The sequence below is a fragment of the Canis aureus genome, chromosome 29 (assembly GCF_053574225.1).
Source record: "Canis aureus isolate CA01 chromosome 29, VMU_Caureus_v.1.0, whole genome shotgun sequence".
In the NCBI taxonomy this organism is placed as follows: domain Eukaryota; kingdom Metazoa; phylum Chordata; class Mammalia; order Carnivora; family Canidae; genus Canis; species Canis aureus.
The window spans coordinates 7,375,271-7,391,270 of record NC_135639.1 but is presented as its reverse complement, the minus strand read 5'-3'; the positions used below and the strand labels follow the sequence as shown (position 1 = coordinate 7,391,270).

The following is a 16,000-nucleotide window of genomic DNA, read 5'->3' as shown; positions in this document are numbered from 1 at the left end:
GACAGAGGAGCCTGGGGTTCCCTTGGAGACCCATGAGTCCTGTTGTGCCAAGAACCACCCCCCTCCCCATTCCTGGCTCATTGCATGGGCTCCAGATCTCCCCGACAGGACCAGCCCTTGCCAAAGCAAAGCTTTGGCTAAAGCCTTGCAGGCCAGCCTGTGTGAAGTCAGGAGCTGCTGCCGGAGGTGGACATCGGGCAGCAGAGAACACTGATGCTGGCCGAGTGCAGGCGGGCGGTCAGGCTCCTGCAGCCTTCAGGGCCTTGGGGGCAGAGAGGAACACGCTGGACTCCTGGGTGTGCAGAGCTGCAGGATAGGAGACAGCCCTACAGCAGCTCCTGGGAAGCTCACCTCTAACATTTAAGTAGGCACAGAACGGATCACATCCCCCAGAGATTGGAAGACTTGTGTTCATCCTTCCTGGCCCAGCTCATAGCTTACTGCCTATCGCTCTGTCTGGGTAAACAGCATAACAATAGTTTCTTTTTTTTTTTAATTTTTATTTATTTATGATAGTCACAGAGAGAGAGAGAGAGGCAGAGACACAGGCAGAGGGAGAAGCAGGCTCCATGCACCAGGAGCCCGATGTGGGATTCGATCCCGAGTCTCCAGGATCGCGCCCTGGGCCAAAGGCAGGCGCCAAACCACTGCGCCAACCAGGGATCCCATAACAATAGTTTCTAATATATTTTGAGCAGTTTCTGTACATGAGGCGTCATGTTAAGAACTTGGCATGCATGATCTCACTTGAGCTTCACGACAATCCATTAGATAGGCACCTGGATCCCCCCCCCCCCACTTTTCAGATTAGGGAACTGAGGCCCAGAGGGCTTCAGGGACCCCAAGGCCCACTGTTAAAAAGAAGTAGAGCTGGATTTTGGCCCTGGGGTCAGCATGCCTCACTTGCCTTCTCTTTGGGTCTCTGCATATGTGTTCAATGTCTCCCCGATTTGAAGGGCATGGGAACGAGAGCACTCCTGATGTGATGGGTCTCAAAACATTTTAGTGGTGTTCCCAGACTCCCATTAACCCTGCCGTTAGAGAGGCACAGATTAAACTACCTTTGCCCTGGGACGCCTGGGTGGCCCAGTGGTTGAGCATCTGCCTTTGGCTCAGGGCATGATCCCGGATCCTGGGATTGAATCTCTCAACAATATCCCCACAGGGAGCCTGCTTTTCCCTCTGCCTGTGTCTCTGCCTCTCTGTCTGTCATGAATAAATAAATAAAATCTTCAAAAAAAAAAAAAACAAAAACAAAAAAACTACCTTTGCCCAGGACGCCTGAGTGACTTAGTTGGTTGAGCATCTGCCTTTGGCTCAGGATAGATCCCAGGGTCCTGGGATCGAGTTCCGCATCGGGCTCCCCACAGGGAGTCTGCTTCTGCTGCTGCTTCTTATGTCTCTGCCTTTCTCTGTGTCTGTCATGAATAAATAAATAAATATTTTTAAAAAATTAAAAACACTACCTTTGCTCCTTTTTATAGTCCAATGGCTTTGCTCAGAAGGAGCCAGGCTCTGTCCACTGTGTGTCCCGAGGGTTCTACCTGTGGCCCGGGGTGGGCCAGACGGTGGAAGCCGGGGCCGCAGGGCGCTCCCAGGAGGTCACAAAACTGTCCTCAGAAAGGCAGGCTCCCGCGAGCCGAGCTGGGTCGGTCCCCAATGAGACAGGGAAGACCTAGTTGTCTTCTCGTAAAAGCATCTGGTGTGCGTGAAACCTGCACCTCGACCTCTGGCTAATAGGAGATGCTGCAGGGTGCCGTGGAACTAATGGAGTTTTCTTTTTCAGGCAGCAATTAGGGGTTAATTATTAGCAGTTAGGGGTTCACCACATGCTCTATGGACCTTCTGCCCTTTCCCAGAACAGAGGCCACTTGTCTCTGTGTTAGGGACTGGATCCATCTGCCCCTGGCGTCCCCATAAGGCTGGCAGCAGGGGGCCCTTGGGACTGAGCTGCTGACCCAGTGTCCTCCTGCCCGGGCACCGTGACCCGCCGCTGGGCTCTGTTGGCACAGCTCCTGGGCTCAGCTCACCTTGTCCCCTCCTGCTCTTTCGTAGACGCTACTACAAGGAGACCTCTGGCCTGATGCTGGACGTTGGTGCCTACACGAAGGCGCTTGAGGTACCTGCCCTGAGTCTGTCTGCACCTTCTTCAAGGATCAGGGCTGCCTGGGATGTTTCTGGTCTTTCTGGAGGTGGGGGTGCTCTCCACGTCTGACTCGCCCTCTATGTTTCCAAAGTAGGCGCTCCTGTTTGGGGCTTCAGGCTGAGCACCCCCTCCACCCCAGAGCTTGGCCTCTCGGCCGCCCTGGTCGTCACTCTGCTCTCCTGTCCCTTCTGCTCCTCCCCACACCCCAGCCCTGCATGCTGCGGCCCCGGCTGGCGTCCGGTGTGCTCACTGGGTGCTCTCCTCTCAGACTCTGGCTTCCGTATCTGTGTGGACCACCTGCCTCATTGCTGACGCTAGTCACCTGCAGCACCTTGAGCTTGATGTGTCCTCACAGGACTCCTTGCCGACTCCCTCCTCTAGTTTCCAAGGCCAGGCTCAGATGGAGCCGCCGGTGCCCACTCTGACCCCTCCCGATGGGTCAGCTTGCCTGCCATCCTCACTGCTCTGTTGGCTCCTGCCTACCTGCACTCAGGTGGGAGGGTTAAGCAGCAGGCAGATAGAGCCCTGCACCCCTTCCCCTGGAGGGCCTGTGACAGAGTTGGGGGGCAGGGGAGAAGCAAGTATGCAAATGAGAGCACCAGCGGGGATGGTGGTGGTGGCCGTGTTGGGGTGGTCCACTTCCTGCTGTGCTCAGGGTTTAGAGCAGATGGTAGGGGGCCTGTGGGGTTGCCGTGAGCATAGCCTCCTCATGTGGAGTCGCGATTCCCTTGCCTCTGAGATGTGTCTCTCGGCCCAAGTGTCCTGCCTCTAGGAGGCCCTGGCCTATGGGCACCCATTTGGGGCACTCTTTCCTTGGTTCCCCAGAGGGAGGCCTTCGGAGTGGGGTTCACCTGTTGCTTCATTCTCAACCCATGCTGTGTCCTTTTGTCTTTTGCCAGTATGCCTGTGGAATCGAAGCCGAAGTGGTGGGGAAGCCTTCTCCTGAGTATTTCCGGTCGGCCCTGAAGGAGATGGCAGTGGAAGCCCACGAGGTAGGGTGGCCTCTCTTGGGAGTGTGTGTGTGGACGCAGCTCCGTCGTGGGAATGCTCTGGTCCTGAGCACTCCGGCAGGGCGGCCTTGGGGCCTGAGGTGGGTTCAAGGGCTCGGGCAGCCTTGGAGGTTGGGCAGTGAGAGGGGACCCTTCCACCCACGAGAGCTGATTTTCCTGGAAAGGGGAAGAAGGACCACAGAGGAGACCTACTGAAGGCTTTCATCCAGTTAAATTAGTTTCAGTAACAGAAAGAAACGAATGCCTATGGCCATCTCTAAGTGACTTCTGCTTCTTCTGTGGAAGGATAAGAATTGACCAATGTATTGAAAACAGTTCACAGAAGACATGAGGGGCTGGGGGGGCCGGCCAAAGGTCACGGGCTGCCGTCTAGACCATGCTCGTCTCAGCACCGTGGGTACACGCCACTGCCCACGTCGCCCATAGGTGCCTTCATGTGTCCGGGTCGTGGCGGTCAGCAGGCCAGCCAGAGGACAGGGGATCCGGCCCACGCCTTCCACGGGGTGCCGCTGGAGTTCTTGGTGTGCCCACTCTCCGAGAAGCCTCTCAGATACGAAGCATCAACAAATGAATTGATTAATGAAGAGTCGGGAATAGCCCATCTAATTATTGATGGCATCCCTAATGTGGTACCTCCGGCGGCTAGGATGACACATCAAAAACAGAAGCAAGAAGCAATGGAGCAGGGGCGCCTGGGTGGCTCAGTTGGGGAAGCATCTGCCTTCAGCTTAGGGTCAGGTCCTGATCCCGTGGGATCAAGCCCTGCATCGTGCTCCCTGCTTCTCCTTCTCCCTCTGCTCCCCCTGCTTGTTCTCTCTCTTTCTGTCTTGGATAAATAATTTTTTTTTTTTAAAAGAAGAAATGGAGTAGCAGTAGAGCATCATTAAAGACAACAACACATACAACTGAATTTTCTTAATACCACTTACCTTTTAAACAGAGTGGCAGTAAGACATGGGGGAGAGAAATGTCTCTAGCTCTTCCTACGTTGACCACCCTTATGGGGTCAGTCTCTTAAGCAAGACTGTTCGACTCCACGTCTGTGGAAGAAAGCTTCGCATGGTACAACACTTGGCCCTTGCCTACGACCAGACCAATGTGCGTGCTCCTCCTCCGCCCTTTGGACTTGGATGGGTATCTAACTCTTCGGGCATGATTAAAATGACCAGAGCCCAGGGAGTGTTGAGCTTAATGATACATCTTGAGAGTCTATCCCTGGAAGCTCCACTACATGAAATCCTGGAAACCCACTTGATTTGCAGGAAAGGTTCTCTGCCTTGCTGCTCTCAGAGGCCTAGTGCTAGGAGAGGCCTAAGCTGCAGAAGTTTCTTTTTTTTTTTTTTTTTAATTTTTATTTATTTATGATAGTCACAGAGAGAGAGAGAGAGAGAGAGAGGCAGAGACACAGGCAGAGGGAGAAGCAGGCTCCATGCACTGGGAGCCCGACATGGGACTCGATCCCGGGTCTCCAGGATCGCGCCCTGGGCCAAAGGCAGGCGCCAAACCGCTGCGCCACCCAGGGATCCCAGAAGTTTCTTTCATTGTACTTTTCTGCCCTTGTTTTTGGAAAATTCTCATTTGTAACCACAGTATCAGAAGAAACATTTCAACTGAGTTTCTCGTTGGAAATTAACAGTCCAACTGATGACTCCCATCACCTGTTGACTTTATTTCTTACCTCATTCATCAAAAAGTTAATAATTAAAATTTTATATGTTTATTCTAGACCCACAGTATTGGGCAGAGTCACATGTTGAGGCTGCCTGAAATAACTCCGAAGGAGCTGTGCAGGAGTGCTTGGAGACAAGTGCATTTGAGCTAGTGTGCCAGAAAACCGCAATAAAATGGAAATTTTATGTCCTTGCAAACATTCTGAGTTTGTGAAATTACCTTCATCTCTTTGGCATCAAATGCTTACGTTAGTAATGATAAAATAAGATGACGTTTTTCCGTAAAAAAACAAAATAAAACAAAAAACCCAAAAAAGCCAGTTCGTTGAAAAGACCATCTATAGCAAGATTTAAAGAATATGTGACAATAAAATCATGCATCTTGCCACCTTTACATGATGACTATTTTTGAGACAGATGGCCTTCCCAACATACATCTTAAAAAAAAACCAAAACGACTTTGGTGTCCACAGTACCCCCTACTTCCTGTGTAGTATGGAGTTGGTCCCCAGCAGCAGGTGGTTTTCTGAGAGCATCACTGAAAAGACAATGGGTATGTGTCTGCAGCCGGCCTGAGGCCACCCTGATGTCTGTTTGGGACATGGCATTGGGGACAATGTCAGCGTCCTGCAGTGAGGCGAGTGCCCCCAGGATAGTGCTCCCTTCTTGTTGGACTTGGATTTCCCACATGTGTTCAGGTCTAGAGCGCTGGTCTCTCATGGTGCCTGGAGAAGGATGGCCCCTAGCCCCAGAAGCTGAGAACCTCTGCCCCCAAGCCTCCTTGACATCTGTGAATGTCAGAAGGCACGAGGTCTCTGGGCTCCCCAGGAAGAACCCAGGAAATGCCTTGTGAGCTTGGCAGAAGAGGAGAGGCTTGTGCTTTGAATGAACGAAGACCACAGGCATTAACAACCCTGGGTTTTCACGACTTTGTTTCCTAGGACTTAATTTCTGTTTTTATTGTGGCATATTTCAAACATACACAAATAACAGAATGATGCAGTATGGGAAAACACTGGGAGCCTTTCCCCTAAGATCAGGAACACGACAGGGATGTCCACTCTCACCACTGCTATTCAACATAGTACTAGAAGTCCTAGCCTCAGCAATCAAGGAACAAAAAGAAATAAAAGGCATTCAAATTGGCAAAGAAGAAGTCAAACTCTCCCTCTTTGGAGATGACATGATACTGTACATTGAAAACCCAAAAGACTCCACCCTGAAATTGCTAGAACTCATACAGCAATTCGGCAGTGTGGTAGGATACAAAATCAGTGCCCAGAAATCAGTGGCATTTCTATACACTAACAATGAGACTGAAGAAAGAGAAATTAAGGAGTCAATCCCATTGACAATTGCACCGAAAAGCATAAGATACCTAGGAATAAACCTAACCAAAGAGGTAAAGGACCTATACCCTAAAAACTACAGAATGATGCAGTGATTCTCTCCATATATCCATCACTCAGATTTAACAATTAAAAGATTTTGCCAGGGACACCTGGGTGGCTCAGGGATTGAGCGTCTGCCTTCGACTCACGGCATGATCATTGAGTCCCACATTGAGCTCCTGCATGGAGCCTGCTTCTCCTTCTGCCTGTGTCTCTGCCTGTGTCTCTCATGAATAAATAAAATCTTTTAAAAAAGTAAATAAGAGATTTTGCCAGATTCCCTTCATTTTCTTTTCTTCTTCATCTTTTTTTTTTTTTAACTTGTGGGTGGGTTTTTTTTTTTTTTTTTTCCTGTTGTATTTTAAATCCCAGATTTGTTGTTGTGGTATCCTTTCATATTATAGTACGTCTTTCCAAAAAAGATGGTTATTTTTGACATAACTACAATATGTTAAAACACCTAACGATGGCCAAGAAGCACACAGAAAGATGCTCAGCATCATCAGTCATTAGAGAAATGCAAATCAAAACCACAGTGAGATCCTACTTCACACCCACTTGGATGGCCATCCATAATAATTTTTTAAAAAGAGTATCTATTTGACAGAGAGAAAGCACATAAGCAGAGAGAGCAGCAGGCAGAGGGAGAAGTAGGCTCTCTGCTGAGCAAGGAGCCTGATGCGGGGCTCGATCTCAGGACCCTAGGATTGACCCCAAGCCAAAGACAGACGCTTAACCAACTGAGCCACCCAGGTGCTCCTATGCATAATAATTTTAAAAACAAAAACAATGGAAGATGGCCAGCGATGGCTAGGATGTGGAGAAGTTGGAACCCTTACGTGGGAACACTGGCCAGAATGTAGCAGCCACTCTAGAAAACAGCTTCTGGATGAGGTAAACAGAAGCACCGTATGACCCAGGAACTCCACTCCTACGACTGCATCCAGAAGGATTGGAAACAGGTGTTCAAACAAAAACTTGTACATGAATATTCATAGCAGCACTATTCACAATAGCCAAAAGGCAGAAACAATGGAAATGCTCATCAGCACATGCACGGATAAACAAAATATGGTCTATTCACGCAGTGGAATATTTCAGCTATAAAAAGAATGAAAAAAAAAACTAAAAAAATAAAAAAATAAAAAAATAAAAAGAACGAAATGCTGATAAAAGCTACTGTGTGGATGAACCTGGAAAACATTAGGGTAAGTGAAGGAAGCCGGACACAGAAGGCCCCATTTTACATGATATATGGCCTTTAGGTGAAATACCTCGAATAGGCAAATCAGAGAAAACAGATTAGTGGTTGCTGGGGTCAGGAGAGGGGAGGGGGCACTGGCTGCTGATGGGGAGAATCCCCCCTTTGGGGTGATAAAATGTCTCAAACTGGACAGGGGTGGCGGTCATACAACATTGTGGATGTACTTAATCCCACTGATTTGTAGGCTTTAAATGGTTATACTGGTAAATTGTGTGCTTTTTATCATAATGGAAAAAAAAAAAAAAGCTACCTGCAAAATTAACAGTGACTCCTTAGTATCATCCCATCACCCATATTTAAATTTCCCTGGCTGTCTCAGAAATGTTCTTTCATGTTGATTTGTTTGAATCAAATCCAAACAGGGTCTGTACCTTGCATGTGGCTGTTTCATCTCCGGAACTCCTCATTTTAACTTTTTATCCTGGAACATTTCAAGTATCTATGCAAGTGGAGAGAGTAGTATAATGAGCTCCTGGGTAGTCATCACCGAGCTTCACTAATGATCAACTAACAACTACTTTAAAAAACCCTTATTTTTAACTGTTCATTTTGAAGTAATTTCACACTTACAAACGTTGCAACATTAGCACAAAGAATTGCCATATGCCCTTAAGCCAGCTTCGCCAGATGCTAACATCTTACATAACAGACACAGAACGGTGATAAAATCAGACGTCATCAGCCAGCCCACCAGCCTCTTTGTCTGGGACAGTTGCATGTAGCAGTCGTGTACCCAGGCCCCCTTCTGGGCCAGTTGCTCAGCTTTCCGTGTTGGGTGGTTATTTTGTAGACTGTCCTTCAATTTGGTTTTTTCCCGATGTCTCTTCACAATTAAATTAATTTTTTATGTTTAAAAAAGATTTTATTTATTTATTGGACAGAGAGAGAAAGAGAGCACAAGCAGGGGGAGCATCAGGCAGCGGGAGAGGGAGAAGCAGACTCCCCACTGAGCCGGGAGCCTGACGTGGGACTCGATCCCAGGACCCCAGATCATGACCTGAGCCGAAAGCAGATGCTTAACTGATTGAGCCACTCAGGCGCCCTAATTTAATTTTAGGTTATGCATTTTTGGCAGGCATGTCCCAGAAACAGTTTGTGCCCTCGGTGCATTCCATCAGGTGGCTTGTGACAGTACTTTACTCCGTTGTTGCTTGGGTTCACTTTGATCAGCTCCGGAGGTGCTGCGTGCCAGGGTTCTCCACTGCAGAATTACTTCTTGTTCCGTGTAACTAATAAGTATCTTGTGGGAAAGCATGTTGACTGTATAAATATCCTCTTTCCCATCATTCTTTTCCCCTCTTAATGTTTGCGTCCATTGATAATCCTTAACCTGAAGCAGTTATTATGGGGTGTTTGCCAAATGATGATTTTGTATTTCTATCATTCCTTCTGTATTTATTAGCTAGAATTTACTATAAAGAAGAGCTTTCCTCCTTTTCCCCATTGACTTATTTATTCCAACATGGACTCAGGGATATTTGTTTTATTCTTTGAGTTACAGTCCATTCCCATTATTCTTAGTTTTGTTGCTCAGATTGTCCCATATTTGGCCATCAAATAGTCTTTCAAGTTTAATAAGTTTTATAGTTGTTTAAACTATACTCCACCTGTTCTTCTCCCCTAGATTTTTTTTAAAGATTTTATTTACACATTTGAGAGAGAGAACACAAGCAATGTCTCAAGAGGGAGAAGCAGGCTGCCCATTGAGCAGGGAGCTCAATGTGGGGCTCCATCCCAGGCCCCTGGGACTGTGACCTGAGCCGAAGGCAGCTGCTTGAACGACTGAACCACCTAGGCACTCGTCCCCTAGGTTATTTTGAATCATATCCCAGAAATCCTGTTGCTTTGCCGTAAATATTTCTGTGTCCCCAGAAGAGAGGAGTTCTTTTTAAAATCATAGATAATTCTGTTGTCATGTCTAAATAATACCGACCATAATTCCTTAATATCATCAAATATCCATTGTTCACATTTCCTTGATGGTCTTATAATTGTTTTATGTTGCTTACAATTTGTTTGAATCAGATCCAGATGAGGCTCTTACATTGTGATTGGTCAGTGAGATTCTCAAGTGTTTTTTAATCTACTGATTCCCCCCCACCTCCCCCACCCTCCATCTCCCTTTTGTTTTGCAACGTTATGAAGGGGAAACTGGGTGGTTTGTCCTGTCCCACAGTCTGGATTTTGTTGCTTGCACCTCTGGTATACCTTCACATGCTCTTCTGTCCTCTGTTCTCTGAATATTGATAGTTAGATCTAGAAGTTTGATCAGAATCTGGTTCAGTTTTTTGATAACTGCTTTATAGGTGGTAGCGTGTCCTCCATCAGCAAGCATGGAATGTCCTGTTTTCTCCTTTCATGTTATTAGTTGCTATTCATGACTGGTGCTAACTAACTCCTTTAATTCATCAAGGACTATAGAATGGAGATATTTGAATTCTATCATTCCTTCTTTATTTCCCCTCTGGATTACTTCTGCATAGGAAAACTCACCAAACTGAGGTACGGTTCACATAGGGAACTCCAGATAAATGCCTGTTTCTTTCTCATTGGTAATTAGTTTTCAGAATAATGAGTTGATTCTCTAGCATCCTCCCAAGGTAATGAAGGAGATTTAAAACTACATACATCACTATAAATAGATAGGTGTAAGCATATTTGATGTGTTTCAGTCCATTACAGTCATGATCTTATTCCTGTTCAAAGTATTTCATCTTTGACCAGTGGGATCCCCTTAAGGTTGGCCTCTAGGTCCTTCTCATCTGACCCCAATAGTCTTTGAGGTTCTTTATACCCTGTTATGACAGGATGTTCCACATCTGCTTTGCACATTTCCTGCCTCAGGCCTGGGATTCACCCTCCTTCCAAAGAGCCATGCTTAACTTTAGTGGAAAGTGGTATTTAGAAACCATAATTGGAACATTAACAGTTCTTGTTGCTACTGGATTGATCATCATTTCTAAGTCTTTTAATTTTTATTTAACACTTTTTATTTATTTTTGAGAGAGAGAGAGAGAGAGAGAGAGCGCACCCACGTGGGGGGAGGGACAGAAGGAGAGGGAGGAGTGGCCTACCCCTTGAGCAGGGAGCCCCACACAGGCTCGATCCCAGGACCCTGGAATCATGACCTGGGCTGAAGGCAGATGCTTGACCAGTTGAACCACCAGGCGCCCCTTTTCTAAGCTTTTTAATTTTTATTTATTTGTTTTTTAAAAAGATTTTATTTATTTGTTCGTGAGAGACCAGAGAGAGAAGCAGAGACATAGGCAGAGGGAGAAGCAGGCTCCTTGAGGGGAACCCGATGTGGGGGGCTCAATCTCGGTACTCTGGGACCATCCCCTGAGCTGAAGGTAGATGCTCAACTACTGAGTCACTCAGGTGCTCCTCTAAGCTTTTTTAGTCAACAAGGCTCAGATAAGTATCTATATTCCTTTTAAAGTTTTTAAAAAATTATTTATTTGACAGGGAGAGAGAGTGCAAGCACACAAGCAGGGAAGTGGCAGAGGGAGAATCAGGCTCCCTGCTCTGTGGGGCTCCTAGAGTCCCAGGATCATGACCTGAGCTGAAGGCAGACGCTGAACCAACTGAGCCACCCAGGCCCCAAGTCTCTCTTTAAACACGAACTATATCAGGAGTTAATACTGAAACCTCTGATTCATCAGGCCTGTGGGGTTGTACTTGACCTATCAGTCTTCTATCTGTATTTCCTTTTTCCACATCAAAAATCTTGGCTCTCCAAAAAACAACAACAACAACAAAGTCTTGGCTTCCCAGGATACCAATAGAATCACTCATTTGTTTTAGCCTATAGTATGCACAGAAGCCTTGAATCTCAGAAACTATGGGAAAGAAGCCAAACAAGAGTGGGCTGCCGCCACAGTGCTAGGGACGGTATTGTGGTGGCTGTCCCAGTGGACTGGACGGCCATCACAGTGTCACTGTCCTGACTCATCACTTAATCTGATAGGACTGATTACCTTTACTGTTTGAGATTTCTCTGTTTGAAAGTTCCTTTTTTTGCACAGAGCGCCTCACTCTAGAGATTTACAGCCAAAACACTGAGCCACAAGGAATAGTTCCTTTTTGAATTCACTTTACTTCTACTTTTTAAGGAATTGGTTTTCAACATTTACATCTGTTTTGTTTTGTTTTTTGTTTTTTTGTTTTTTTACATTTGTCTATAGTTCTGTAAAATGCTTATTTGCTCCAAAATCAAATCCACAAAACAAGATATGGTCAAGCATGTAGAGCTCCTGTCCTTTTCTTTCTCTTCCTACTCATCTCATTGGAGCCCTTTTTATAAATATTATGGCTTACTTTTCCATTTCTTAAATATAAACAATATGTGTATGCATATATATTTATATTTATTTATTTAAGATTTTATTTACTGATGAGAGAGATTGAGGCAGAGACATAGGCAGTGGAAGAAGCAGGTTCCTTGCAGGGAGCCCAGTGTGGGACTCAATCCCGGGACTCCAGGATCACGACCTGGGCCGAAGGCAAACACTCAACTGCTGAGCCACCCAGGCGTCCCTATATATTTATTTTTAAAATATTTTATGTATTTATTTTAGAGAGCGCAAGCTCACATGAGCAGGGGGAGGGGCAGAGGGAGAGGGTGAGAGAGAATCTCAAACAGACTCTGCACTGAGCATGGAGCCCGACCCAGTGACCTGGAGATCACGACCTAAGTCGAAATGAAAAGTTGGACACTCAACCGACTGAGCCACCCAGGCACCCCGCAAATATTTATATTCTACTCATAGGATAAATTTAAGAGAATAAATTCTTAAGATAATTTGTTACAGAATAGGAGAAAGGCTAATGTAATGTGAGTTTTTTTTTTTAAAATCCAGTATTGAGGGCAGCCCTGGTGGTTCCGTGGTTTAGCGCCGCCTTCAGCCCAGAGTGTGATCCTGGAGACCTGAGATCGAGTCCCGCATCAGGCTCCCTGCATGGAGCCTGCTTCTCTCTCTGCCTGTGTCTTTCCCTCTCTCTCTCTCTCTCTGTGTCTCTCATGAATAAATAAATAAAATCTTAAAAAAAAAAAAAAAACAGGGATCCCTGGGTGGCGCAGCGGTTTGGCCGCCTGCCTTTGGCCCAGGGCGCGATCCTGGAGACCAGGGATCGAATCCCACGTCGGGCTCCCGGAGCATGGAGCCTGCTTCTCCCTCTGCCTGTGTCTCTGCCTCTCTCTCTCTCTCTGTGACTATCATAAATAAAAAATAAAAATTAAAAAAAAAAAAAAAACAGTATTAAGGGGCACCTGCATGGCTCAGTTGGCCGAGCGTCTACCTTTGGCTTGGGTCCTGGGATTAAGCCCCATGTTGGGCTCCCTGCTCCGTGGGGAGTCTGCTTCTCCCTCTGTGCACTCTCTCTTCTCTCTCAAATGAATAAATAAAAATAAAACATGAGTCTTTAGAATTATATAAGCAATATGACCACAGTCATCTCAGAAAACCTCCTCCAAACAAACAGAAAACAGAAACTGCCTTCCATTGCTTAGACACAAGGCCAGAGGACCTGCACGTCATGACATTATCATTGGTCATATTTGGGTAGTTCAACCTGGCATGGGTCCCCTCTCCCCTTTTTGCTTTTTGGCATTTTTCAGGTGTTTTCACAGCCGGCACCTTTTACATTCTGAATGAGAAACTGCCCTCCCTGCACCTCAGAGAGGAGCTGAGGCCCATCAGTTAATCTGCACATCTCAGTTGGCGGGTGCTGGGGCTGTGGGGCCCAGGAGTGGGCTTCGGTTTGGGGATCCCTCGTGAATCTTTGTGCGTGATGAGGTTGAGGTCCCTTCGGCAGTGATTGCAAGCGTCAGAGGCCCCGGGTAGCTGAGGGATTGTTTTCTCTGGCAGCGAAGCTGAATCTTATTTACCTCTCACATTATCATTCTCCCTTCCGCCCTCACATGTCATTTCTGTCTTTCCCTTTGACAGACAGTTGAGTGGCAACTGCATGTTGTTAACACCCTCACCCCACCATTTTTCTAGAATGTTCGTTAATGTTGTTTTGAGCCTCAGGATGTGTAGACGTTTTGAGGCAGTATTTCAAAATAAGGCCATTTCAAATGAACTGTGTCTTATGCACAAGGTAATAATTCTCTGTTCCTGCTATTTTATTTTTAATGAAAAATGCCTACGAGGAGCGATCTTGCTGCCAAAGTGCCAGGCTGTGGCAAATCTTAAATTTTTCAAGCTGCTTTAATCAATAAAGTTATCACCAGTCATTTCCCTTGATAACTGCTCCTTCCAGGGCCCGGCCCGCTTCCACTGCTGAGTCCTCCTCCTGCGTGGAATGGACACAACCACCCAAATCCAATTTTCATTCTAACCTTTCCTCAATAGCCTAGAAATAACAGATTGCTGGTATTACTCTAATAGATTGGAAATTCAAACCTCTTAGAGGTAACTAGGCCCTTTCCGGGATTCAGTAATAAGGCAAAGAATAACATACCTTAAAGGTTACTTCTAGAAATACCTAATTTCTCATGGCTTAAGGCTTCTGAATCAGTGGGTGGTTTTATAGCTTCACACTGAAGCCCAAATGATGTGAGGGTTTTGGCAGTTTTCCATAAACATAGAAATTGCATCCGTTGCAAATTGTGCAGGTTTCGTGGAAATTGGGGCTGTTGAAACCAGAGTGCTTAGTAAGCACAGAAGCCAGCACACAGCAGCCAAGAAGCTGGGGGCACCCATTTCACAGATGGGGAGCCCGAGGCTTGGCAAGGAAGGACCTGGAATGCTGGAGCACCACGTGTGCTGGGCACACCTGGGCACCATCACGTGTCTGTTTATTTCACGAAGTCCTCGCTCCAGTCCTTGTCGGAGCTCACGTTTCCATTTTAAGGTTAGGGCAACGTTTCTGCACCTCGGTGCTCTTGACATTTTGGAGCCAGATCATTCTTTGGGGGGGGGGCATCCTGTGCAATCCTTCCCCCAGTTGTGAAACCACAGATGTCTCCAGATGTTGCCACACGTTCCCCGGGGGCCACTTTGCCCCCAGTTGAGAAGGACAGTATTAGGGAGTAGTTGCAGAAACCCTAGTATTGATCCTAGGATTATTCTGCTAGGGACCCCATGCCCTCCAGGCGTTTGCGGTACCCCACTTCTCGAGGAGGGGGCCGAACATATAGTGGGATTTTTATTTTTTAAGATTTTATTTATTTATTCATGAGAGACACACAGAGAGAGGCAGAGACACAGGCAGAGGGAGAAGCAGGCTTCATGCAGGGAGCCCAATGCGGGACTCGATTCTGGGTCTCCAGGATCACGCCCTGGGCCGACGGCAGCAGTAAACCGCTGAGCCACCCAGGCTGCCCTATAGTGGGATTTCTAGGCTCGGTAATTGAACTTTGAAAAGTTGTATTTAGTAGTACAGCATCACTTGCTATTTTGAAAAATACTATATATTTTGACAGAATATATACTATAGAATATGAAGTTAAGATCTTAGGTGGGGAGGGTAGATGCCCTCAGGACGGCTTATCAAACATGGGGGCAAGATTTGTAGATTTTTCCCAAGAGGGCCAGGCATAAAACATGGACTAGGTGCTGTCATTCTGTTGCTGGTTCTCAGATTATTCGTCCTAGCTACGTGGGTGTGGGGACAGGCTGTTACCCTAGTGGTGAGACCTGTGGCTGGGGAGTGAATTTCCACGTGGGGTCACTCATTTCTCTCTTGGCCTCCTCCCCATCACATATTTCCATGGAAGACCCATCCCCAGTCCCCTGCACCAGCCCAGGCCCTGCCTCCCATCTGTGTGCACAGTCTTGGGTGTCAGTTCAGGGACACCTGGCTGGGACATCGTGAGCCTGGAGCATCGGGAGAGCGAGCCAGAGGAGTGGCTCATCCGCTCCTGCAGGCCCTGATTTGAACGTGAAGCTCTGTCTCCAGACAGGGACAGGCCTATCACCCCAGCCTCGGGTTTGAGACCGTCTGGAGTTTCGGGAAGTTCTGGCTTTGAGGTTGCCCTTGGCATCTATCTCAGTCACAAGGTGTCTGTAAAACCTTACATTTTCCTAAGACATTCCCCACCCCCCGCCACCCCCGCCACCAAGAGCCTTTTTAAAAATAGATTTTCTTCTCAAAGCACAAGAATTTTATCGTATGAAGTAACTGACGTTCATTAAAGGAGATGGGAAAAATTCACAAAGTACAAGGAAAAAAACTGTTCATCATCCCACTAACCTAGAATAAACGCAAAGCATGCTTAACCTTTCCAACTTTTTAGTTTCTATATATACATTTTTAATGCACAATTTGGATAATCTTGTATCTGCTATTTGAAGCCTGATCTTTTTCAATATTAAATATTACGCACCGTATTAAATTGCATTGGGAGCAATTTCCTTTGTGCCTTCTTAAGCACTTGTACAAAATAACGTTTGTGGCTATGTAGTATTTCCTCACATGGGCTACTGTAATGTGTGTTACCCCTCCCCTATTGTTGGACCTTGAGCTTTATTCACTTTCCCTCTCGGACCCTGTGAACACCCGTGAACGCACAT

General features: G+C 46.6%; 1 protein-coding gene across 3 annotated transcripts in view; it reads left to right on the top strand.

The window, feature by feature from the left end:
• LHPP (phospholysine phosphohistidine inorganic pyrophosphate phosphatase) overlaps positions 1–16,000 on the top strand; it is a 127,207-nt gene that overhangs the window by 26,485 nt on the left and 84,722 nt on the right. For 2 of the 3 annotated variants that reach the window (XM_077877287.1, XM_077877288.1), the window contains exons 4-5: positions 2,056–2,119; positions 3,046–3,138. In XM_077877287.1, coding sequence (XP_077733413.1) covers positions 2,056–2,119; positions 3,046–3,138 — 157 coding nt within the window. Of the gene's footprint in view, positions 1–2,055; positions 2,120–3,045; positions 3,139–4,882; positions 6,419–16,000 lie in introns of those variants that run through there. The other variant, XM_077877289.1, reaches the window with a different exon arrangement.